The sequence below is a fragment of the Macaca thibetana genome, chromosome 5 (assembly GCF_024542745.1).
Source record: "Macaca thibetana thibetana isolate TM-01 chromosome 5, ASM2454274v1, whole genome shotgun sequence".
In the NCBI taxonomy this organism is placed as follows: Eukaryota; Metazoa; Chordata; class Mammalia; order Primates; family Cercopithecidae; genus Macaca; species Macaca thibetana.
The window spans coordinates 101294586-101321177 of NC_065582.1; the positions used below are offsets into that span (position 1 = coordinate 101294586).

General features: G+C 37.7%; 2 protein-coding genes across 4 annotated transcripts in view; both read right to left on the reverse strand.

The window, feature by feature from the left end:
• SPP1 (secreted phosphoprotein 1) overlaps positions 1 to 26592 on the reverse strand; it is an 899378-nt gene that overhangs the window by 331928 nt on the left and 540858 nt on the right. The window lies entirely within an intron of this gene.
• DSPP (dentin sialophosphoprotein) lies at positions 5514 to 13730 on the reverse strand. The gene is made up of 5 exons (XM_050790407.1): positions 13641 to 13730; positions 11304 to 11382; positions 10082 to 10165; positions 8955 to 9950; positions 5514 to 8481 (listed from the first exon to the last, which is right to left on the reverse strand). Exons 2-5 carry the CDS (start codon positions 11352 to 11354, stop codon positions 5824 to 5826), a joined length of 3789 nt encoding a protein of 1262 aa, XP_050646364.1. The 5' UTR covers positions 11355 to 11382; positions 13641 to 13730; the 3' UTR covers positions 5514 to 5823.

Here is a 26592-nt window from a genome sequence, read left to right on the forward strand (position 1 = left end):
ATCCTGCCTGATTCTGAAGAACTAGCAGAGGGCATCCCAACCACCGGGCCACAGACCAATACTGGCTCCTGTCAGATCAGCCACAGCATTAGATTCTCAGAGAGCGCAAACCCCATTATGGACTATGCGTTCAAGGGATCTAGGGTGCACTCTCCTTATGAGAATCTAATGATAAATGTAATGGGCTTGAATCATCCTGAAACCATCCCCTCCCTTCCTCAAGCCTGTCTGTGGAAAAATTGTCTTCCAAGAAACTGGTCCCTGGTGCCAAAAAGGTTGGGGACCACCAGACTAGTGGGATAGGCAGAGTCTTTGTTTAAACAGAAACATACGTCCTCAAAAAACAAAAATTAGCTCAGAGTGAGAGAGTAAAAAATCTGCCCACCGTTTATCAGACTACATTAATGTACATATATAAAGACAGCTGCAAAGTGAACAGGAAATCTTTCTCTTAAGGGTGTTGAAGCTATAAAACGTCATAACAACTCTCTTTGTTGAATGACTCCTGCCTCAATTTACAACCCAGGTGCAGAGAGATTCAGATAAGGGGTTTCTGGATACAACAGTCCATCTTCATCTTAACTTTGTACATTGCAAAGAAACAGGAGCCTGGATCTATTTCATAGTCCAAATCCCTATCCCTGTTTTGTTTTGAACCTTTCAAACACTGCTTCCTTTAAATACCATCTACATTCCACTCTTTCCTGCAATCCTATAATAATTCTATCTTTTCCTTTGCTGAGCCATCTCTGCTGTGGTCCACAGTCACCTTCATTGCATTGCATCCATAAAGTCAACTGTATCAGATAACAGTTTTGCTCCTGGTGCGCTGATTGGGCTGGGGAAATTCTCATCTGTTTACTAGAATAGTATGAAGAAGCTAGACAGAAGCCAAGTTAGAAGATCAGGTCACTCAAAGGGAATTGTTGCTTTGGGACAAGGTCCAAGTCTACTTGTTGGAATCAAGATGTTAGGATAAGACAAGAAGTAAGTGTTCCATTATGCCGTACCTACATGTTGGTCTGTTGCAGTCTGAGTATCTCTTGCCTTCAGTTCTGATTGGTCTCAGAATAAGAAGATGGAGTTAGAATAGCAAAGAAAGATTCAGTGGTTTCAACTGAGGAAAGTGCCAGGAAGGTAGGAACCAGCTGGTTGAGACTGAAATCCAGGAGTATACAAAAAGCCCAGTGATATAAGCCCAGGCACAGCAGTCCCTGGCCAGGGGGTTTGTCTGGGTTCTCACAAAAGGAAATGCCTGGGAATTAAAATCTGCAAAGGGCGAAGAGTTTCCTCCCCACAGAGCTTTCTTAACCTCTTTGAAGAGAAAAAGACTAGGCAGGAAAATAAGGAAACAGAGTAAAGGAGAGATGGGTGGAGCAGGTGGCAAAGCCCAAAATAATGAGTTTGGGAATAAGGGAAGTACCTTACGATCAAGCTCTATAAAGTCAGTGCTTCATGCTAGAGTGGGAACTGGGCAAACTCATGGAAAACAGATTGAGTCTCATGTACTGGTGATCTTTAGACTTTGCACTATTTTTCTGAGCTGCAAGACTGCCCCATAGGAATTGACTTTTTTCTTTCTTACTTTCTTTCTTTTTTTTTAGCATCTGAACCCCAGATCCCTGTTCAGAGGGTAGAGGATGGGAACACTGTGTTGTTGGTTTGTTTCATTCTCTAGAGGATTTGCTTCCAAGCAGCAGTGAATGGATCACTGTGAGAACACAACGATATTTTCATCTATGACTAAACTATTCTATTCTATTCCTGCTCCTTTTAGGGAGAGGAAAATTGTTCCTGGTTATTTTGGTCTAAAATTTTTCAAAACTTCCATTACAAATCATAAAGCAAGTTTGACTTCTGGGAATTTACACTTCAGTTAATAATTTTAAATGTATTTCTATGGTGAAGTATAACTTTATAAAGGTTATCTCTTTATGTAAACAATGTATTTTTTAAACAACAACAAAACCTGCCACCACATTTGCTGTTTTGTGGTATGAGCCGATGCAGAAAGAATTCTCCTGTCAGATGGGGAGGACAAGACCACCTCTGAGACTAAGTTTTCAGATCTTGTCTTCAGTCATCTGTGGAGTAATCCATGCAGCCAGAAAGAAATCTTGAATTTCTAACAAATCCACCAGCACCACCCTGATAGCCTCTTGTTCAAGAGTGACAATGTTTCCTTGACTCTTTTACTGAGGTACAGATAAATCTAGAAACGCATTCCACTGCCACTCTTCCCTGTCCCCCTACACATACATCCTTCTTTCTTTCTTTCTTTAAAATCTCTGCTTCAAAGTGGGAAAGAAACTTAGAGGTTTCTAAGGGAAAAAGCGAATGTGAAAAAGTAAATATAAAATGATTACTAGCAGTAATTATTTTCTAAACCAGTGGCTTTCAAACTTTTTAAAACTACCACCAACAGTAAGAAAGGCATTTTCCGTCAGGTCCTACTACACGTACACTTAGACATATTTGTGTGTGTACATCTATAGATAGATATGATCCTGGTTCACAAAGCAGTACAAATGGTACACTATGATTTTTCTTTTTTATTCTTTTTGTTTTATAAAATATTTATCATTAGTCAATAAATTCATCTGATCTGCTAAATGAGTGGCAACCTGCAGTTTAACAAATACTCTTCTTGTGGGCAATATTAGCAGACAACCTATTCATCTTTATTCCAGAAAATAACTCAAAATAAGCTTTGTTTCCTAACACCAGACTTCTTGTGTCCAAAGGATCTACTTTTGCGATGTTCTTTTGTAGTGTGTCTGCTCCATTCTTGCCCTGAAAGTCCAGAAGTCAATGCAGATGTGATTACATAAGAAAATCAAGATCATATCTTTGTTATTTCTGATATCAACCCTAGATTCTGAACATCCCCTGCCCCTGAATATTTCTTAAGACAAAGTCTTTATAAGAACTGGCTAGAAATGGATTCAGCTTAGGCTATTACTGCAGGCAATGTCTGCAGAGACTTTTATTGGGCTGGAAATGACTTAGAAAGTGATGGAACAATAAAGGCAGATCAAATACCTTATGGCACTTCATAAAATAAAAGCACACACGTGAAGAAAAATGAAGTTGATCTGTGTGCTGTGAACCAATATTTAAGGTATTTGTTAAATTGAAAAAAATAAGATGAACGCATTGTGTATAGTAGACTTCCACAGGTTTTTTAAAAGGGGAATGTACGTGCATAGAATATTTCTGAAAGGGTCCACAAGATATTAATAATGGGAATTGCTTATAGGCAATAGGAAAGAGATATAGAGGGCTTGGGAGTGTAGAAGTATTTAAGATAATACTTCTGTATACCTCTTTATGGTGTTTGATTTTTTTTTATTTTGTGCATATACATATATTACTTTTTCAATTAAAAAGAGTTAATTTTTAAAAGAAATATTATATATCAGATTTTGTGATAGAGGGGGTATTTGCAAACTCTTTAAGATGAAGGGAATTTTCCTTGTGAGCAATTGTGTAAAAGGATATTGATTTTAATAAATGGATATTTACTTTAATAAATGGATATTTATGATAACACCGAGATTTATCTCCTTCATTTACGTATCTTGTATAGTTTATAGAGTTGCATGTCCATTGCCTGACTTAGTGTTCATAGCAACCTTTTGAAATAGTTGTGACACATACTAGAAGCAATGCTTTACAAATTAAAGCAAAACAAAGCAATACAAAAAACCCTAAAATCTAAAGAAATTAAAAACCTAGAACATATCCTAAGGAAAGAAGTTTAGAGTCATGACATGACTGTGATGTAGTACAAACCTGGACATTTTACACTCTTAAGAGTTACCGAGAAGTTTATGAATAGTATTTTTAAAGTCTTCAACAATACTCCTCACAATGTTGATCTCTTAACTAAAGGACACTTGCATAGAGGAGGAAGAAGGCAGAAAAATAAATCTCCTGAAACTCTTTTCATAAAATATGCCTACTATTAGAAAGTAAATTGTCAACTAACAACTGGTTGAAAATTAACATTAAAGAAGTTGCATTCATATTCTCACTCTATAGATTTTCAGCTTTGCATTAGAGCAAAGCTAAAATAATTACCTCAGTGGAAAAAGATGCAGATTTCAAAGCGTCACTACTGAATCTTGAAAAATACCTTTAAGGTTTGTGGGTTAACGTTATAGTATCTCCCAGTTTCCCTGGGACAATCCCAATTTATATCTCCTGTCTCCGTATAATTATTCATAGCACCCCTTTCATTCTCCAAAGTGCCCTAGTTTAGATGATAAACTATATCTCCACCCTATTAAATATCAATCTCTATTCTCCATACACCTTTAAGTTTGTCATTTTCTAGAAATTGGGCTTCATCTTGGGCCTAAGAATTACCTTCATTCATGCCAAAGCTGAGTGAGGCATACTCAGATCGTAACTGCATTTATGACTCTCAAATAAGAAAGAGAAGTTTTCCAAACCATTACCCACCAGCTTTCGCTTTATTAAAGAGATTAATAGTGGGAAGGGAGACTCAGACTCAGGGTCTGGTTCAGAAGTTTTGGCGTGTTGAGGTTTTCAAGGTGTGAACTAAGAATGACTTGGTGAGACTGATCTAAAGATAAATAATTGATACCACATAACACAGTTCTTTTTTTTTTTTTTTTTTTTTTTTTTTGAGATGGACTCTTATTCTGTTGCTAGGCTAGAGTGCAGTGGCACAATCTTGGCTTACTGCAACCTCCGCCTCCCGGGTTCAAGCGATTCTCCTGCCTCAGTCTCCCAAGTAGATGGGACTAGAGACACGTGCCACCACTCCCAGCTAATATTTGTATTTTTAGTAGAGACAGGGTTTCACCATGTTAGCCAAGATGGTCTCGATCTCTTGACCTTGTGATCCACCCACTTCGGCCTCCCAAAGTGCTGGGATTACAGGTGTGAGCCACCATGCTTCTAAGTGACGCTCCTCCAGAGTTATTCATGTGTCATTTACTGGTTAACATTTGGAGAGTGGCTCCTGGGAGTAAGACACTGTTCTAAGCACTGCATCAGCTTTGTCAATAGTTTTAGGGACTTTGTACTCAATTTCCAGTGGTTTGTTGAGATGTATTTTTTTCATCAGATTTTAACATCAGATGCTATACATCCGATTGCAGATCAGATTTTATACATCAACCCGTCTCTGAGCTCTTTCTGACTAGCACTCTTTAGAATTTCTGTGATTTATAACTACTCTATTTGATCATTAGAAAGATTATTCCCATAGCCCAGGTAGGTTGAATAGTAGCTGCAATTTTTTTTTCCATGTAAGAAATACATGTATTTCTTCCATAGAACAAGCAACTGAATCCAAAGCCAAGTTGGCTATCACAGTACAGCATCTTCTACTCAGCGGTAAGCAGACCGCCTCTCCAGAATACATAACTATGGAGACTTAAGGCAATGCCACAGGTTGCTTTTAAGATGTGTCTGCCTGCTACATTCTCTGCAGCACGTGGCACTTAAATTAAAGTTATCATGTAGTGATTACTTGAGGTTTCTGCGTGAAGTATTAAAGAATATTTTAATTGTTCTTTTATGTTTAGACTTACACTTTTAACAAAATATTTTCAGAACATGAATATTAACAGGCATGTACCAAAGGTCATGCATTCAGAGTCTCTCTCTGCAGGAGTTAGGCCTTGGTTCTGAATCCAACTGTTCGATTTGATTCCCCTAGTTGTTTTTGTGGATGTTTACATGTGTCTTCTGTTTATTTCTCCCCTTTCTTTACTTTCTTGGAAATCTTTTTTTCCTATCCCATCACCAAACTTTTCACAAAGGGAATCTTATGGGTTTTCTTTTGTTCTAATCATCACTGGTTGAGTGGTTACTGTCACTGCCTTCACTGTCACTGTCACTGTCACTTCCATTGTTGTTACCATTACCAGACTTGCTCTGGTTGTCACTCTCATCACTGCTGTCAGATGTGCTGTCACTGCTATCACTGCTGTCGCTGCTGTTGCTGCTGTCACTGCTATTGCTGCTGTCACTGCTATCACTGCTGTCGCTGCTGTCACTGCTGTCACTGCTATTGCTGCTGTCACTGCTATCACTGCTGTCGCTGCTGTCACTGCTGTCACTGCTATTGCTGCTGTCACTGCTATCACTGCTGTCGCTGCTGTCACTATCACTGCTGTCACTGCTATTGCTGCTGTCACTGCTATCACTGCTGTCACTGCTGTCACTGCTATCACTGCTGTCGCTGCTGTCACTATCACTGCTGTCACTGCTTTCACTGCTGTCACTGCTATCACTGCTGTCACTGCTTTCGCTGCTGTCACTGCTATCACTGCTGTCACTGCTTTCGCTGCTGTCACTGCTATTACTGCTGTCGCTGTTGCTGCTGTCACTGCTATCACTGCTGTCGCTGCTGTCACTATCACTGCTATCGCTATCACTGCTGTCGCTACTATCACTGCTGTCACTGCTGTCACTACTATCACTGCTGTCACTGCTGTCACTGCTATCACTGCTGTCACTGCTATCGCTGCTGTCACTGCTATCGCTGCTGTCGCTGCTGTCACTACTATCGCTGCTGTCACTGCTGTCACTGCTATTGCTGCTATCACTGCTGTCACTGCTGTTGCTGCTGTCACTACTATCACTGCTGTTACTGCTGTCGTTGCTGTCACCACTATCACTGCTGTTGCTGCTGTCACTGCTATTGCTGCTGTCACTACTATTACTGCTGTCACTGCTATTGCTGCTGTCACTACTATCGCTGCTGTCACTGCTATCGCTGCTGTCGCTACTATCGCTGCTATCACTACTATCACTGCTGTCACTGCTATCGCTGCTGTCACTACTATCACTGCTGTCACTACTATCACTGCTGTCACTGCTATTGCTGCTGTCACTACTATTGCTACTGTCACTACTGTCACTGCTATCACTGCTGTCACTGCTATCGCTGCTGTCACTGCTATCACTGCTGTCACTGCTATTGCTGTTGTCACTACTATCACTGCTGTCACTACTATCACTATGGTCACTGCTGTTGCTGCTGTCACTACTATTGCTGCTGTCACTACTGTCACTACTATCACTGCTGTTGCTGCTGTCACTGCTACTGCTGCTCTCACTATCACTGCTGTCACTACTATCACTGCTGTCACTGCTATTGCTGCTGTCACTGCTATCACTGTTGTCACTACTGTCACTGCTGTTGCTGTCACTGCTGTCTGACTTACTGTCACTATCACTGCTGTCTGATTTGTTGCTGTCTGACTTGCTGTCACTGTTGTCACTACTATCACTACTGTCACTGTTGCTGCTGTCACTACTATCACTACTGTTGCTGCTATCACTGCTGTCACTACTGTCACTGCTATTGCTATCACTACTGTCACTGCTATTGCTGCTATCACTACTATCACTGTCACTGCTATCACTGCTGTCACTGTCACTGCTATCACTGCTGTCACTGTCACTGCTGTCACTACTATCACTACTGTCACTGCTATCACTGCTGTCACTACTATCACTGCTACTGTTGCTATCACTGCTGTCACTGTCACTGCTGTCACTACTATCACTGCTACTGTTGCTATCACTGCTGTCACTGTCACTGCTGTCACTACTATCACTGCTACTGTTGCTATCACTGCTGTCACTGTCACTGCTGTCACTACTATCACTGCTACTGTTGCTATCACTGCTGTCACTGTCACTGCTGTCACTACTATCACTGCTACTGTTGCTATCACTGCTGTCACTATCACTGCTACTGTTGCTATCACTGCTGTCACTGTCACTGCTGTCACTATCACTGCTACTGTTGCTATCACTGCTGTCACTGTCACTGCTGTCACTACTATCACTGCTACTGTTGCTATCACTGCTGTCACTATCACTGCTGTCACTGTCACTGCTGTCACTACTATCACTGCTATTGCTGCTATCACTGCTGTCACTGTCACTACTATCACTGCTGTCACTGCTATCTGATTTACCTTTGCCACCATCAGATTTGTCATTGTCATCATTGCCATTGTTACCATTGCCATTACTGTCACTATTGTTAGTGTCTGATGTGCTATCACTGTCATCATCTTCTTCTCCTTTTGAGTGACTGCCATTGCCATTATCTTTTGATTCATCAGAGTTATAAGAAGCGTCTCCTCGACTACTGCTGTCATTGTCACTTTCTGAATTAGCATCATCATTGCCATTAGATTCGTCACTGCTATTGGGATCATCTCCTTGCATGGACTTATCATCAAAATCATAACTGTCATATCCATCACTATTGCTGTCACTACCTGTGTGGCTGTGTCCAACTTTATTTCCTGGTTCTGGTTTTTGGCCAGGTCCTTCTATGTTGTCAACCTCTCCTTGTGTCTTGACATTTCCTTTGCCCAAGATCATTCCATGTTGTCCTTTATCCTCTTTATCTTCATTGACTTTCCCAACTTCTTTGGTAATATTTCTGTTGCCACTGCTAGGACCTTTGATTTCTATTCCCTATGGAAGGACGGAGGAAAGAATGATTAACTAGTGAATACTTGCTGCAAAATTGCATTGATCTGAGGAAGAATAACTGGGAAAAGTTGCCACAGGGATAGGAGTTCCACTTCTAGTACTTCACAGTTATTTGTGACAATGTGCTTTATTCTGTAATTGAAAGCACCCTGGTGTTTAGATTCCTTAAAAATTCATCCACATTCCTACCCAGGAACTTTTGTAAACAATTACGTGGGGGATCCATGATTTCACATAAGACTTTTCTAGAATTGTAACTACGTTCTCAGAAATGTATGATTTTTAAAGTTGTTCTATATGGAAGTCTAGTAAGGACTCTAGCTTTTCCTTAAATAGTCAAGTAAATGGATGCAAAAATATATAGATGCTTGTCATGGTTTATTTTTGTGCTAGCATCAATAGTTGGAGGGAAGAATTTAAATTGCCATTGAAATAAATCAGCTTTACAAACTAACCTTATCTTGGCTCTTCCCAACAGCGTGTGGCTCTGATTCTTTGGTGATTCCGTTTTCTACACCTTTGCTTTCTCTGTGGTTGAGCTTCTGGGTGTCCTCCATTCTTTGGCTGCCATTGTCTTCCAGAATACTAGCAGAATTCTCCTCACTCTTGGAGGTGTTGTCTCCGTCAGCGTTATTATGGGGATCTTCTTTGCCTTCAGGGTCATAATCTTCATTACTCTCCGAATTTTGACCTGTGCTACTATCATGATCATCTTCTTTCCCGTGGTCCTGGCTGTCCTGGCCCTCCTGTCCCTTGCTGTTATCATTACTGTCTTTTCCATTACCTGTTTCTTCATCTTCATCATCACCAGAACCCTTGTCTTCATCCTCATCTGCTCCATTCCCACTAGGACTCCCATCGGAATTATCCAGGCCTGCATCTTCTCTGGTGCTGGGTGTTACCTCAGCCTCCTTAGTCCCATTTCTGTTGCTGTTGATCTGAGGTGTTATTTCACTTGTATTACCCTCATTTCCACAGGAATTCTCAATTATTTCATCCTCATTGTCTGTACTGTTATTGCTTCCAGCTACTTGGGGTCCATCTTCTTGGACAACAGTGGCATCTTCATTGCGACCTGCATCTCCAACATCCCCATTTGGGGTATTCTTATCAGTATTTCCATCAGTGTTGCTTCTGTTTGTGGTTCCGGCATTGTCAATGATGCTTACTTGTCCCTGGATGCCATTTGCTGTGGTGTTTTCTTCTTTCCCGTGTATTCCATCATGATCATACGTTTCTGCTTTTCCTGTGTCCCCATTCCAGCCCTCAATATTCCCCTCTTCGTATGCTAATGTGGAATATGTAGAAAAACTCTTCCCTCCTACTTCTGCCCACTCAGAGCCATTCCCTTCTCTCTTGTGACCATCTTGGGTATTCTCTTGCCTTCCTTTATCACCTTCATGCACGGGGACACCACTTTCTTTGATGGTTCCACTGGCATTTAACTTATCCTGAAAAAGAAACATTCAATCAATTACAAGTATCAATGATCTTGAAGGAAAGCAAATTGCAATGTTGGGGAAATTAATGGAATGTAGCAACTCAGAAATAGGAAAGAAAAGAAATATATTACATCCTATACCTGTTCTGACACGTTTGATCTTGCTAAGAGATGCAAATTCATGGACTTTTCGACATGCCTCTCCAGTGGTTTGCTTTGAGGAACCTGCCAAGTAGAAAATACTGGCTATTGAAAAGGTTCTTTTTTGGGAATATGTGCATGAGCATGCACACACACACACACACAAACACACACACACACATTCTTTCCTCAATGAAGAAGAAAGGTTTAACACAAAGGCCAAAGTATGATCTAATCAGATAGAAAAGAGAAGTGGCTTCTTACAGGGCTTGTGTAGAATTTAAACTGGGCACATGGATATTTTTCACTGCGGTATTATCAATTTTATGGATATGTTAGATGAGCCCACTTATCTCAACTGTAGAAGGAAAGAGTCTTGTAGAAAGACAAGGGGATAGACCTCTGGTGTTTTTGCACAACAAGTCTCTTGCACTAGCATAAGACCCGCTCTAAGTGTAATCCTGACCAAAACTCTTAAGAGAGCAGGAGGCATGACCAGAGCCTGCACAGAAGCAAAATCAAGTATTATGCTGTTATACTTCTGTGCTCTGCAACAGCACATTTGAAATACTTGAGAACATTTTCAACTACATAAATACCAAATGTTTGGTATTATGAAAGCATATGAAAATGTTAAACATGATGGCTGGCTACTAAATTACAAATGGTTGAATTTTCTCAATTTTTTATTGGTATTTATCATATATTCCAAATTTTCCAAAGTGAGCACATAAATAATAACTCTGAGTGAAACATTAGTTTCCTATATGTTGAAAAAAATCTACTTTTTCTTATTATTCTTTCTTGGAAACTTCCTAAACAGCACAGACTTTGTTCATATTAGAATAAAATTCACAGAGTATGAAGCAAAGATGGACAAAGTCTCCATGACTTCTGGGCACTAAGTGTAAATTAATCTGAATAAATGTTTTAAATAATAATAATCCTTCAGGCAAGATGTGAATTTCTATAGAGGAAAGAGACAATGAACTGGAGTGGTTTGGTTGAAACCTCACAGACATCGCATAAAGCCCTTAGTACAAATCTAAATGTTTAGACTCAGTCTGTTAAAAAAAAAATTAAGGAAAAGTATATATACACACACATATACACACACACGTGCATGCACAGACACACACACACATACACACAACATTTTGTATTAATGTTAGGTTAAAAGAGATAACAAAGTGTAGAGGTTTTCTGAGAAAGGCGTACTTACTGGAATGGCCCATGCTACTGCCCAAATGCAAAAATATGCAATTATCTTCATTTTCTTTAGGAATAATAATAATCAATGGCTGTATAAAAAAGGAACAGCACAAAATTACTTATAAAGTAAAAGTGATAATCATAATCCTATATTATTTTGATGTGTAAGCATTTGCCCTTTTCCTGGGCAAGAAGGATGTATCTAACATGAGAAGACATATGATGTTCCAGAACATACCTGGTGTGGTTATGGGGACATCACCAGGCTTAGCACTAATGTAGCTTCCTAGATTTTTTCTGCCTGTGCCAATGAAGGAAAATAGCCATATAGGTGCAAAGGGCATAGCTGTAACTTTGTTCTTCCACAATTCTTGGATGTAAAAACATCTTTTTCTCTTCTGAATAGCTTTAATCAAGTATTAAGTAATTCTGCTGAAATTGTGCTTAAAAGATAAAACATGTGTCATCCTTACTCCAAATCTATAGAATTGAGCTCTACTAGACTTTAAGAGCAGAAATTACTAACATGAGGGAGCCTACGCTAGCGGAAAGAATTTGGGGTTTGTATTCAGAGACCTGGGTTCAAATGTTACCCCTGCTACTTGCTGTGTAAGCTTGAGAAATTTAAGTAGGTTTATTATCCCTCTACCTGGAATAATGACAAAACCTGCACCTCGGGACTATCCTGAAGTTTGGTAGAATTATCTCTGAGAAGCCCTCTCTAACTCCACTTCAAACGGTATTTAGTATCTCGTTCCTTTTTATACCAAGTCGTTTTGCACATCTCACTGGTAACACATTGCACAGTTTAAAATTGCCTAGTTACTTATGTGTTGCCCTGATTTACTGTAAACTCCTGAGACCCAGGAGAGTGTCTTGGTGATTATTGTATTCCAATGCAAAGCACAGAAAAAGACATTTTCTGAATGTTGTTGATAAATATTTATGACTCTAAGCAATATTTAGCATTGCTTCAGGCACTTCACAGTTTTCTAACAAATGATAGCAATTATTATATGGGACTTCTAAAATCATGATTCTTCATCCCTGTTAGAATTCAAATTCAGAAATGGTCTAAGAATATGTTTCTAATAAGTTGGAATAGACAATTTATAATCTGTGTGAGTAAAAAAATCAATTTATATTGCAAGTTGATGTAATGATGCCATTACTATAGAAAGGAGAGTTTTACTCCTATTTCATGAACTCCCACTGCATGTATAGATTATAATGCTGCATGTCATAAAATGGCTTTGATTGAATTTAATGACAATAGTGAAAATATAATAAAACTTCACTGAATATCAACTGTCATGAGAATTATTGGTGTTTTCTCACAGGAGAGATGACACAGTTCCAGAGCTACTCAGGGGGAAAAAAGTGCTCATTCTTACAGCTGTTCAGCAGAAAGCCAAGAACAGCGAGAGCTCCTTCTGAAATGCCATAGATTCAAGTGAGGCTGAGGTGACACCAGGACAAGTATCATGCAGAGCTCTGGGCACAGAGGTTGAAGGCCAGCTGTTTACTAAGCCACAGTCATCCTGTACTTTGCAGTACCAAGCCTAACCATTACATAGCTCTGCAGAAGGCCCATCTGCACTGTGATTTGGAAGAGCCACAGCATCCTGGAAAGGTACCTGCAGCCAAGGCCAGAGGGATGTGTGTCCCGTTTCTGAGCTACAGTCCAGAAATCTGACCACTACATCTCTCTTTCAGCTCCACTCCGGAACAATTCCATGATGCTCATCACCGTTTCCAAGGCAGATGAATGACTTTGAAGACTACTATAAAAATGGCCCAGGTGTTCTCAGCATGAAACAGAGACTTCAGAATTTTGCAAACCTCCTTCAGATTATTTCATTTATTGATTCTCGTGAAATGAGATTTAGCTTCATTTCATTTAGCAATTAGATTTGGCATCACTAGTGATTGCTAAATTTCATTTCATGTGGGACAATAATAAGTAATAGTAAGTAATAAAATACTGAAAAGCAAAGCCTAATTAAAGCCTTGTTTGAAAGCCCAAGGTGGATTTTTTGATATCTCAGTTATCTCATTTTTATCAAAACTAATCAAAGTGCCCAGATAATTAATTATCAAATTTCCACCTCAGTTGGCCAATTTTTCAGTATGAGGTCTTTCTTGTTCCCAATCTATCTCTTCCTTAACTCATAATTATCCGTTATCTTTTATACATACTATCAATATGACAAGCCAAAAAGGAAGCAAACAATCTAATCATTAAGGGGTATTTGCTTCTTAAAATCAAACTGGCTTTGTCTTTGAAATTCAAAGTTCTTTCTGAATGAATCAGTTGGTTCTGAGTAAAAAGAATATTTCATCTTACCTTAAAAGGCTTCAAAAGGACTTTGAAAATCCAGAATTTCCTATCTTTCTCTTTGAAGACTGAAAGTGGCCCACTGTCCTGGATTTTTGCGTGACAATTTTGTACTTGCCGAAATTTAAACTCAGTTTGATAATTTTCTCAACCAATCACTGTTTAGGATCCCTGATATGGGGTTATAAAGTGTCATCGTGTCTATGAAGCACATAATAACTTCCCCACTTCCTTCACTTGCTGATATATATTTGCTCACTGAACCATTCGGTTCCAAAAGGACTAGACTTACTTTCACTTAATTAAACCGCTCCTGTAAGGCTGTTTCACATCTTAAATATAGAGAATCAGTGTAACATATCTGAAAAGAGCCACTTAAACCCTGTCACCCTGACATTTCTTGTCTTGCCAAGGTTGGCAATCTAAGAAAACTCTAGGTTTCTTTAGTAAATATGACTGCCTATTTAAGACCCCTATCATTCTTGAGGTAGGTATTAAAGTTTCTGTGCTATAATTCAAGAAACTGTCCACATGCAACAGCCTTGACGTTGCCTGAGGGATCTTGAACAATCTATAAACAGTAACTCCCCTGAAATCTCTCTAATTTAACTGAAATAAGCAGTGACATAAAAGCTTAAAAATCTATCAATTGAGTATTCAAACTACATTTTAAAAACAGATATTCAAAATATCAAAAGTAGCAAGATGTTTAAAGGTGCATAAAGACAAAAGATTTAGCTGTCCATTATGTCTCAATTATCTGTGTTAGCCGCAGAATGCAAAATAGAAAATTAGACTTTACGTCTAACAAGTTTTGCGACATGCGTGCACCATTCTCTTGAACCCTAGATGTACTATAATGCAGGTAATCCCTGAAACATTTATTTAATTTATGCATTCAAAAACTTGACAGTCTTTCTCTATATACTTGTTTAGCATTTTCAGGAATATGCCAATTTTTGTGTTACAATATTAAAGAATGTGAAACACATAAGACCACTAATGTTATATCACTATGCAACAGTGATATCTCCAGAATATATATACAAAAATATATGGTATTTATATACGGCATAAAGCTTTATATGAAGGGAAAAAGTAAGGTTGAAAGGAAGTGAATGGAATGGAAAGGAAATTTGCCTTGAAACTGTTTTCATAGCAAATACTTTTTTATTCATATAGCATATTTACTTGGGCAGATTAAAGGGCCTAACAACTTTTAACAAGACTCAAGTAACTTCTGGGAGTGACACCCTTACCCAAACACACATTCATCAGTGGAGGTTGGTGAGCTAAACCTGCCTTTCTTTTCCTTAATTTGAATTAACATGAGTTATCGTCAGAGATTTCAATAGCCCTCTATTAATAATTGAAAGAAAAATATAATGGATATACAAGCTTTAAACAGAAGTTTCATCCAACTTGATCTAATTGACATTTACAGATGACTTCATCCAACAACAGAAGAATAAACATTCTTTTCAAGTGTACCTGGACTACTTACCAAGATAGAACGTAGCCTGAGCCTCAAAATGAACCTCAGTAAATTTAAAAGAATTCAAGTCATACAAAGTATGTTTACTGACCACAATGGAAGGCAATTAGAAATCAATAACGAAAGAATTCTGGAAAACCACAAGTATTTTAAGGCTAAGTGGAACACTTATAAATAGTCAATGGGTGAAAGAAGAAACCAAAAGGGAAATTCAGAATATACGGGATGACTGAAAATGAAAGCATAGCATATCAAAATCTGTGGGATGTCACTAAAGGAGTTATTTAGGATGAAATCATAGCACTAAATAGCCATATATGAAGAGAAGAAGTTTCAAAACAATGACCTCATTTTCCACCAAAGAAGGAAAAATTAAGTTCAAAGTATATAGAGAAAAGGAAATAATAAAGATCAGAACTGAAATTAATTAAATAGAAAACAGAAAAACAATAAAGAAGGTCAGTGAAACCAAAAGTTGATTCTATGAGAAGTTCAATAAAATTTAGAAGATTCTTTCCAGACTAATGAGGGAAATAAAGGAGAAGACACAAATTAACAATATCAGGAATGAGAGAAATGACAACCCTACAGATTTTATAGACATTCTATAAATATTCTATAAGGGATAATAAGGAAATACTGGAAACATATTTATGTTAACAAATTAACAACTTAGACGAAGTGGATAGATTTCTTAAAACCAACAAAGCTCACTCAAGAAAAAATAGGTAACTTGAATTGCCTCATATCTATTAAAGAAATTAAATTCAGTTTAAAACTTTCCCAGAGAGAAAACTTTGGGCCCAACTGGTTTCACTTTAGAGGCATTGGTGGTTCAGCGGTAGAATTCTTGCTGCTCAAGTGGTTTCACTGACAAATTCTATGACATACTTAAGGAAGATATCATTCCAATCCTACACAAAGTCTTCTAGAAAATTGAGAAGGAGAAAATACTTCACAGCTCATTCTATGATGCCAACATTACCCCAATATCAAAACCAAAAATGTTATAAGCATATAATACTACTGACCTATATCCATCATATGTGTTAATACAAAAATTTTAAATATAATGTTAGTGAATCAAACCCAATAATATGTTTTTAAAAGATAATACATAATGAGCAAGTAAAATTTATTCCAGGTGTGCAAGGCTGGCTTAATATTTAAATGTTAATCAATGTGGCTGGGCGTGGTGGCTCATGCCTATAATCCCAGCACTTTGGGAGGCTGAAGCAGGCAGATAATGAGGTCAGGAGATCGAGACCATCCAGGCTAACATGGTGAAACCCTGTCTCTACTAAAAACACAAAAAATTAGCCAGGCATGGTGACAGGCACCTGTAGTTCCAGCTACGCAAGTGGCTGAGGCAGGAGAATGGTGTGAACCCAGGAGACGGAGCTTGCAGTGAGCCGAGATCACGCCACTGCGCTCCAGCCTGGGTGACAGAGTGAGACTCTATCAAAAAAAAAAAAAAATTAATCAATTTAATTCACCATATTAACAAAGACAGAAAACCACATAATCTTATTGGCAAAGAAAAACATTTCAAAAATCCAACATTCACTTCTGATTTTTAAAATCTCACTAGACAAATAAAACACATTTCAAAAATCCACCATTCATTGTGATGTTAGGGTATCAATTTTAGATTTTTCCTGCTTTCTCTTGTGGGCATTTAGTACTATAAATTTCCCTCTACACACTGCTTTAAATGTGTCCCAGAGATTCTGGTATGTTGTGTCTTGTTCTCATTGGTTTCAAAGAACATCTTTATTTCTGCCTTCATTTCGTTATGTACCCAGTAGTCATTCAGGAACAGGTTGTTCAGTTTCCATGAAGTTGAGCGGTTTTGAGTGAGTTTCTTAATCCTGAGTTCTAGTTTGATTGCACTGTGGTCTGAGAGACAGTTTGTTATAATTTCTGTTCTTGTACATTTGCTGAGGAGTGCTTTACTTCCAACTATGTGGTCCATTTTGGAGTAAGTGCAATGTGGTGCTGAGAAGAATGTATATTCTGTTGATTTGGGATGGAGAGTTCTGTAGATGTCTATTAGGTCCACTTGGGGCAGAGCTGAGTTCAATTCCTGGATATCCTTGTTAACTTTCTGTCTTGTTGATCTGTCTAATGTTGACAGTGGGGTGTGAAAGTCTCCCATTATTATTGTGTGGGAGTCTAAGTCTCTTTGTAGGTCTCTAAGGACTTGCTTTATGAATCTGGGTGCTCCTGTATTGGGTGCATATATATTTAGGATAGCTCTTCTTGTTGAATTGATCCCTTTACCATTATGTAATGGCCTTCTTTGTCTCTTTTGATCTTTGTTGGTTTAAAGTCTGTTTTATCAGAGACTAGGATTTCAACCCCTGCCTTTTTTGTTTTCCATTTGCTTGGTAGATCTTCCTCTATCCCTTTATTTTGAGCCTATGTGTGTCTCTGCACGTGAGATGGGTCTCCTGAATACAGCAGACTGATGGGTCTTGACTCTATCCAATTTGCCAGTCTGTGTCTTTTAATTGGAGCATTTAGCCCATTTACATTTAAGGTTAATTTTGTTATGTGTGAATTTGATCCTGTCATTATGATGTTAGCTGGTTATTTTGCTCATTAGTTGATGCAGTTTCTTCCTAGCATCAATGGTGTTTACAATTTGACATGTTTTTGCAGTGGCTGGTACCGATTGTTCCTTTCCATGTTTAGTGCTTCCTTCAGGAGTTCTTGTAGGGCAGGCCTGGTGGTGACAAAATCTCTCAGCATGTGCTTGTCTGTAAAGGATTTTACTTCTCCTTCACTTATGAAGCTTAGTTTGGCTGGATATGAAATTCTGGGTTGAAAATTCTTTTATTTAAGACTGTTGAATAGTGGCCCCCACTCTCTTCTGGCTTGTGGAGTTTCTGCCGAGAGATCCTCTGTTAGTTTGATGACCTTCCTTTTGTGGGCCACCTGACCTTTCTGTCTGGCTGCCCTTAACATTTTTTCCGTCATTTCAACTTTGGTGAGTCTGACAATTATGTGTCTTGGAGTTGCTCTTCTCGAGAGATATCTTTGTGGTATTCTCTGTATTTCCTGAATTTGAATGTTGGCCTGCCTTGCTAGGTTGGGGAAGTTCTCCTGGATAATATCCTGCAGAGTGTTTTCCAAATTGGTTCCATTCTCCCTGTCCCTTTCAGGTACACCAATTAGACATAGATTTAGTCTTTTCACATAGTGCCATATTTCTTGGAGGCTTTGTTCGTTTCTTTTTACTCTCCTTTCTCTAAACTTCTCACTTCATTTCATTCATTTGATCTTCAATCACTTATACCCTTACTTCCAGTTGATCGAATCGGCTACTGAAGCTTGTGCATTCGTCACATAGTTCTCATGCCGTGGTTTTCAGCTCCATCAGGTCATTTAAGGACTTCTCTATACTGGTTATTTTAGTTAGCCATTCATCTAATCTTTTTTCAAGGTTTCTAGCTTCTATGTGATGGGTTCGAAATTCTTCCTTTAGCTCAGAGAAGTTTGATCGTCTGAGGCCTTCTTCTCTCAACTCGTCAAAGTCATTCTCCATCCAGTTTTGTTCTGTTGCTGGCGAGGAGCTGCATTCCTTTGGAGGGGGAGAGGAGCTCTGATTTTTAGAATTTTCAGCTTTTCTACTCTGTATTTTTCAGGACATAGGCATGGGCAAGGACTTCATGTCTAAAACACCAAAAGGAATGGCAACAAGAGCCAAAATTGACAAATGGGAACTAATTAAACTAAAGAGCTTCTGCACAACAAAAGAAACTACCATCAGAATGAACAGGCAACCTACAGAATGGGAGAAAATTTTTGCAATCTGCTCATCTGACAAAGGACTAATATCCAAAATCTACAAATAACTCAAACAAATTTACAAGAAAAAAACAGCTCCATCAAAAAGTGGGCAAAGGATATGAACAGACACTTCTCAGAAGAAGACATTTATGCAGCCTACAGACACATGAAAAAATGCTCATCATCACTGGCCATCAGAGAAATGCAAATCAAAACCACAATGAGATACCATCTCACACCAGTTAGAATGGTGCAACAGGTACTGGAGAGGATGTGGAGAAACAGGAACACTTTTACACTGTTGGTGGGAGTGTAAACTAGTTCAACCATTGTGGAAGACAATGTGGCGATTCCTCAAGGATCTAGAACTAGAAATACCATTTGACCCAGCCATCCCATTACTGGGTATATACCCAAAGGATTATAAATTATGCTGCTATAAAGACACATGCACATGTATGTTTATTGTGGCACTATTCACAATGGCAAAGACTTGGAACCAACCCAAATATCCATCAGTGATAGACTGAATTAAGGAAATGTGGCACATATATACCATGGAATACAATGCAGCCATAAAAAAGGATGAGTTCATGTCCTTTGTAGGGACATGGATGAAGCAGGAAACCATAATTCTCAGCAAACTATGGCAAGGACAGAAAACCAAACACCACATGTTCTCACTCATAGGTGGGAATTGAACAATGAGAACACTTGGATGCAGGAAGGGGAACATCACACACTGGGGCCTGTCGTGGGGTGGGGGGACGGGGGAGGGATAGCATTAGGAGATATACCTAATGTAAATGACAAGTTAATGGGAGCAGCACACCAACATGGCACATGTATACATATGTAACAAACTTGCACGTTGTGCACATGTACCCTAGAACTTAAAGTATAATAAAAAAATCCACCATCCATTTCTGATTTTAAAAATCTCATTAGGCAAAGAAGAAACACACCAAAAATACAACATTCACTTCTGATTTTAAACACCTCATTAGGCAGCTGGGCGCAGTGGCTCATGCCTGTAATCCTAGCACTTTGGGAGGCCAAGGTGGGTGAATCACTTGAGATCAAGAGTTCGAGACCAGCCTGGCCAACATGGTGAAACTCCGTCTCTACTAAAAATACAAAAAAAATTAGCTGGTCGCGGTGGCAGGTGCCTGTAATCCCAGCTACTCAGGAGGCTGAGGCATGAGAATTGCTTGAACCCAGGTGGCGGTGATTGCAGTGAGCCGAGATCACACCATTGCACTCCATCTTGGATGACAGAGCGAGACTCTGCCTCAAAAACAAACAAACAAAACTCATTAGGCAAATAAAATACATTTAAAAATTCCAACATTCACTTCTGATTTTTAAACCCTCATTAAGCAAAGAAGAAACATTTCAAACACCCAACATTCATTTCTGATTCTAAAAATAAACAAAAGCTCTCAGCTATCTAAGAATAGAAGGGAACTTCCTCAACCTGATAAAAGGCATCTTTTGGTGCAAAAGTGATTGTGTTTTTTGCAATTACTTTTAATGGCAAAACCATTAACTTGCTTTTGCACCAACCTAATAACATTACACTTAATACTTAACTACTGAATGCTTTCCCCCAATATCCGAAGGCAAATATATCTACTCTCACCATTTCTATTGTTCTTGAGTTTGTTCTTGAGTTTCTAAGAAAGAAAAGAAATAAAAGGCATTTAGATCAAAAAGAAGTTAAATAATCTTTATTTTGCAAACAATATTATCATCTATGTAGAAAATCCAACTGAATATACAAAAAGGTTACTAGAACTAAGAAGTGAGTTAAGTAAGGTTATAGGATACGATATCAATAATAAAAAAATTTCTATTTGCTAGCAATTAACAATAAAAATTTTAAATTAAAAACAATAAATTTATAATTGCATCAACAGTACGGTATGTGGTGATAAATCTGAAGACCTGAACACTGAAAGACTGTAAATATTGCTGAGAGAAGTTAAAGACTATTTAAATAAAGATACATGCCATGATAATGGGTCAAAAGACTCAATACTAACATATCAAATCTCCAAAAATGTATCTATAGATTCAATATTGGAAAGTTATTCCAAAATTCACATGGAAATGCAAGGGAATTAGATTAGCCAAAGTAATTTTTCAAAAGAAAAAGAGGACTCATTAGGTTAAGTTAGACTCACTCAGGTTTTCCTTTATTTTAAGGCCAATTGATTAGTAAACTTAATTACATCTGCCTACTCACTTTCACCATATAATAAGATATAACCATGGAAATGATATTTCATTATATTTATAGGTTCCACTCCCACTCAAAGGGGAGGGGATTATATAAGGGTGAGGGTTATTGGCGGTTATCTTAAAATTCTACTCATCACACGTTTTAATCTACAGTGACAGAAAATAGATTAGTGGGTGCCTGAGGTCAAGGGAGAAGGAGTGGGAGGAAGGAGTTATAAAGGACCACAACGAAACTTGAACGAATACTTTTCATTATCTTGATTGTGGTGACAGTTTCATGGCTGTTTACAACAAAACTTATCAAATTGTACACTTTATATATGCACAGTTTGTTGTGCATCAATTATATCTCAGTAAAGCTGGTTTACAAAAAAAAAAAAAAAGAAGTAATTAACCCATTTTGGCCAGCCCCATTTCAAATCCTATAAATCGAGAAGTTAAAACTAAGGCTTTATAGTAAGGAATTCCCAAAAGGAAACACAAACCCCAATTTGTTGTGGAAATTGAACAATTACCTAAAATTTAAGATCAGAAGTCAGAAATCTACCTCAATTTAGTAACTAAATAAGTTCTTTAAAAACCCTTCATTAGAATCAATTACTCTGTTCCCAAGGAAAGAGTTTGAAATTGAACCCTTCACCTAGTTAGCTATTCTATTACCATGATTTTGAACCATTTGCCTTCCTGTTTTCTTCAATTTGGATAAACATCACTGAGCTAAATGGCAAAACTAAGGCAAGAATAGTAATAGCGACATGGCCACAGAGGATCACCCAACTCAAATTACTTTAAATTGGTGCAAGACCTGTTCACAAAACCAGCAGAAGGCATTTGAGTAGGAGTTCTCTGCATATGCAGATTTACAACATCCCTGCTGGGTGTCTTTGATTGGTGGAAGTTTAAAAGGCAAAAATATTCAATTCAATTTATCAATATTGGATTAATTGGTGCAATTCAGAAGACAGATACAATATTAATTTGGAAAATAAGAGTAACATTTAAATTGGGGGATTTTTAGTAAAGCAGACTTCCCTTCATAATACGGATGGGTCTCATCCAGCCAACTGAAGGTCTGAATAAAACAAAAGACTGATCTCCCTCAGGCAAGGAAGAATTCTTCAACAGTCAGTTTTGAACTTAAACCACAACATCAGCTCTTCCCTAGGCCTCCAGTCTATCTGCTCATTCTGCAAGTTTTAGGGGTAAATTACCAGCCTCAATAACCAAGTGTGGGAACTCTAAACAGTCCTCTCTATGTGTATACACGCATCCAACTGGTTTTGTTTCTCAAGAGAACCTAGAATAATATATTCACCAAGTCCAAGTCCTGTGTTTGTCATAAGCTTTCTTAGAATTGTTGGAAAGTGATATATTTTAAATTAAACCCCAAAATTTTGATAAGTTATTTTATTCAGTGTTATAAGTAAATTACTAATCTTTGGTAAAAACAGAAGTTTAATGGCTCCCATTCTTACTCTCATTGTAGGCGTTGAGCCTCCTCAACGCATTTGTCACCAGTCTCTGTTTCTGCCAATCCCAAATCCCCCATAAAGATGCCAAAAAAAAAAAAAAAACTTTCTAAAATCAAATATAATTATGGCACTACTTTGATTCAAACTTTTCAGTAGTTGTTTAGTCTGGCTTTGAACTTCTCAAATGATCCAGCTTCAGCCTGGGCCACTCACTCACCTTTGAGAACTCATAGAACCTGAAGCACAATCTGTTCTGGGAATATCACAGAGATACAGGCCTGTGATATGGCCAGCATCTGGTTGCCAGGCATCCTGTATATACAAGAGGTGTCCTGTACTAAATGATTTTGTCCTGAGTCCTTTGCCAGGACTTTGCCAGGATGCCTTAAATGAATGCCCCGTATTCTGTTTTTTTCAATAACTACAAAAAGTTGGCAGTTAGTTTTCTGCCACAGTTATTGGTGCTTGAATCTCAAATGGTAACACTAGCTAAAAAATCATACCTCCACAAATAAAAATCTGGATAATCCTCTAAGATTCCTCTTGCAGGCTTGGCTGAGGACAGACCAAAAGGGGGAAACTGAAAATTAAAATACTTATTTTTCATATTCAAAAGAGGAAGACTGTCCTTTGGCTAATGACCCAACTCATGAACAGATAACCACCATTAATTAGCAGTAACAGATCAGTACACATGCTCTGAAAATCAGCCAATCGGTAACTTCCTTGCACCAGTAACTGTTTCCAAAATTAGGAAATCAATGGCCCAAGCTCTGGAAATCAGCTAATCGTGACAAGTCCGTGCCTTTAGACAACAGTCAATCGGTAAATGCCTTACTCTAGTGACCACATTAAAACATCTGAAAGTCCATCAATCCCTGAGCACTCCCACTTCTGAAAGTCCACCAATTCCTAAATGTCAGGCTTCCCTAACCAACAGTTTGAAAACACTGTGTCTTGCTACAGATCTACCTTGTAGGCAAAGGGAAAGTTCACCTTTTTTACATCAGACACTGAGTTCAATTTATTGCTAGTTTGCAAGTTTGCAACTCTTTCAACATTTCAGCCCCTGTTTATGATTAGCTACGAGTTCTGATTTGTGAGTGACATACTATTGTTACTGTTAGGTTATCAAATTCAGTCCTTTCAAGTCTAGTGGTGGCTGCTCTTTATTTGAATTTATGTATCTTTGAACATGAAAATGCCAAAATGTAAGTGTAAATTTTGTAATAAATTTTCTGAACAGTGGATACTTACTAAAAGAGGGAAAAAAATCCTCTGGAAACTATAAACACTTGTGCATTTCCGAATTGTTCATTTGAAAAGTCAGATATAAACCAACAGATGCTAACTAAACATAAAAGATACATGATTTCATCAACTACTACCAAAAATGTGATAAAATAATAAATTTTTAAGAGAAATTCACATAAGGAAGATAAACTAATCACAACAGAAGTTTTGATGGCTTTTCTTAGTTCAGGCTGATATAACAAAATACCATAAACTTGGTGGTTTATGAACAACAGAAATTTATTTCTTATAGTTCTAGGGCTGTGACTCTCCAGATCAAGGAACTGGCAGATTCAGTGTCTGGTGACAACCCCCCTTCTCACAGGTGACCCCTTCTTGCTGAGTCTTCACATGGTGGAAGGGGCAATCAAGTGCCTTCATTCAGGGCTCTTTTAAAGGGGAACTAATCCCACTGAAAGCAAAGCATGACCTAATAACCTTCTAAAGAGACCATCTCTTAATTACTATTGCATTAGAGATTAGGTTTCCACATATGAATTTTGCAGGGGGACACAAACATTCAGACCATAGCATATGGTGCTATGCTATGTGTGCTGTGTTATGTGTTAGGTGAGTCCAAGAGACTCATCTTCTATTCATCAGGCTAGTTGTTGCCTAAATATATTGTTTTTTTCATTTTGTTATTGTTTTATAGGCCTTGTTGGATTTATGATTTAAGGAGGTTCTGTTTTGGTATATTTTGAAGTTTTGTTTCAAGATTCAGAACTCCTTATAGCATTTCTTGAAGTGCAGGCTTGGTGGTGGCAATTTCTCTCAGCATTTGTTTGTCTGAAAAAGACTTTATCTCTCCTTCATTTATGAAGCTTAGTTTTGCTGGATACAAAATTATTGACTAAAAATTATTATTGGTAAGGAACCCAAAGATAGGAACCCAATCCCTTCTGGCTTGTAATATTTCTGCTGAGAAATTAACTGTTAATCTGGTAAGTTTTCCTTTATAGGTTACCTGATGATTTAGTCTCACAGCTCTTTAGATTCTTTCCTTCGTCTTGACTTTAGATAACCTGATGACAAGGTGATGGAATTTCCCAGGAGTTCTTTGAGCTTCTTGTATTTGGATGTCTAGATCTCTAGCAAGGCCAGGGACGTTTTTTTCAATTATTTTCTCAAATAAGTTTTCCAAACTTTTAGATTTCTCTTCTTCCTCGGGAACACCAGTTATTCTTAGGTTTAACCATTTAACACAATCTCAAATTTTTTGGAGACTTTGTTCATTTTTTAAATTCTTTTTTCTTTGTCTGATTAGGTTAATTCAAAAGCCTTGTCTCTGAGCTCTGAAGTTCTTTTTTTCTACTTGTTCTAGTCTATTGTTGAAACTTTCTACTGCATTTTTTATTTCTCTAAGTGTGTCTTTCATTTCCAGAAGTTGTGATTGTTTTTTCTTTAGGATATATATTTCTCTGGAGAATTTTGTATGCATATCTTGTATTTTTTTTATTTCTTTAAGTTGATTTTCACCTTTCTCTGTTATCTCCTTGAGTAGCTTAACAATCAACCTTCTGAGTTCTTTATCTGGCAATCCAGAGATTTCTTCTTGGTTTGAATTCGTTTTTGAGGCGCTAGTGTGATCTTTGAGGATGTTATACAACCCTGTTTTGTCATATTGCCATAATTACTTCTCTGGTTTCTTCTCATTTGGGTAGATTAGTTCTTAAATTGTTCTTGAATTTATTTTCAATTGGACTGCAGTTTGGGGGGGTTTTATTGTTGTTTTTCCCCTCTTAAGGATCAGATTTAATGTTTATTTTAGCCTAACATGACTGCTGGTGCTTGTAAGGATGAAGTCTCTATATGAGAACCTTAGTTACAGAGTCTTTGTGCACTGGTTTTCCCAGCTGCTGTACGTAGTAGTTATATTTTTGGTGTGTGGGTGAGTTCACTGTCTCCTATGTAGTTAACAGGTCATCAAGACAGAAAGTCAACAAAGAAACAATAGACTTAAACAATACCCTAGAACAAATGAACTTAACAGATATTTACAGAACATTCTACCCAATAACTGCATAATGCACTTTTTTTTCATCAGCACATAGAACCTTCTCCAAGATAGCCCATATGACAGGCCACAAAACAAGTCTCAATAAATTTAAGAAAATAAAAATCATGTCAAGTATCCTCTTAGACCACAGTGGAATAAAACTAGAAATTAACTCCAAAAATAATCCTCAAAAATATACAAATACATGGAAATTAAATAATCTACTCTTGAATGATCTTTGGGTCAACAATGAAATCAAGATGGAAATTTAAAAATCTTTGAGCTAAACGATAATAATGACACAACTTACCAAAACCTTGGGATATATCTAAAGCGGTGTTAAGAAGAATGTTCATAGCATTAAATGCCTATATCAAAAAGTCTGAAAGAGAACAAATAGACAATCTAAGGTGACACTTCAAAGAACTAGAGAAAGAAAACAAATCAAACCCAAACCAAGCATAATAAAAGAAATAACAAAGATCAGGACAGAATTAAATGAAATTTAAACAACAACAACAAAAATATTTAAAAGATAAATGAAACAAAAATCTAGTTCTTGGAAAAGATAAACAAAATTGATAACCATTAATGAGATTAACTGAGAAGAGAAAAGATCCAAACAAACTGAATTAGAAATGAAATGGGAGATATTACAACAGA

Coding starts and splice junctions, on each gene's coding strand:
- DSPP (XM_050790407.1), bottom strand. CDS start 11,354: ATGAAGATAATTGCATATTTTTGCATTTGGGCAGTAGCATGGGCCATT. Junction 10,166..11,303: donor CAGTAGCATGGGCCATTCCA/GTAAGTACGCCT, acceptor TCTACTTGGCAG/GTTCCTCAAAGCAAACCACT. Junction 8,482..8,954: donor TTGGGAAGAGCCAAGATAAG/GTTAGTTTGTAA, acceptor GTCCTTCCATAG/GGAATAGAAATCAAAGGTCC.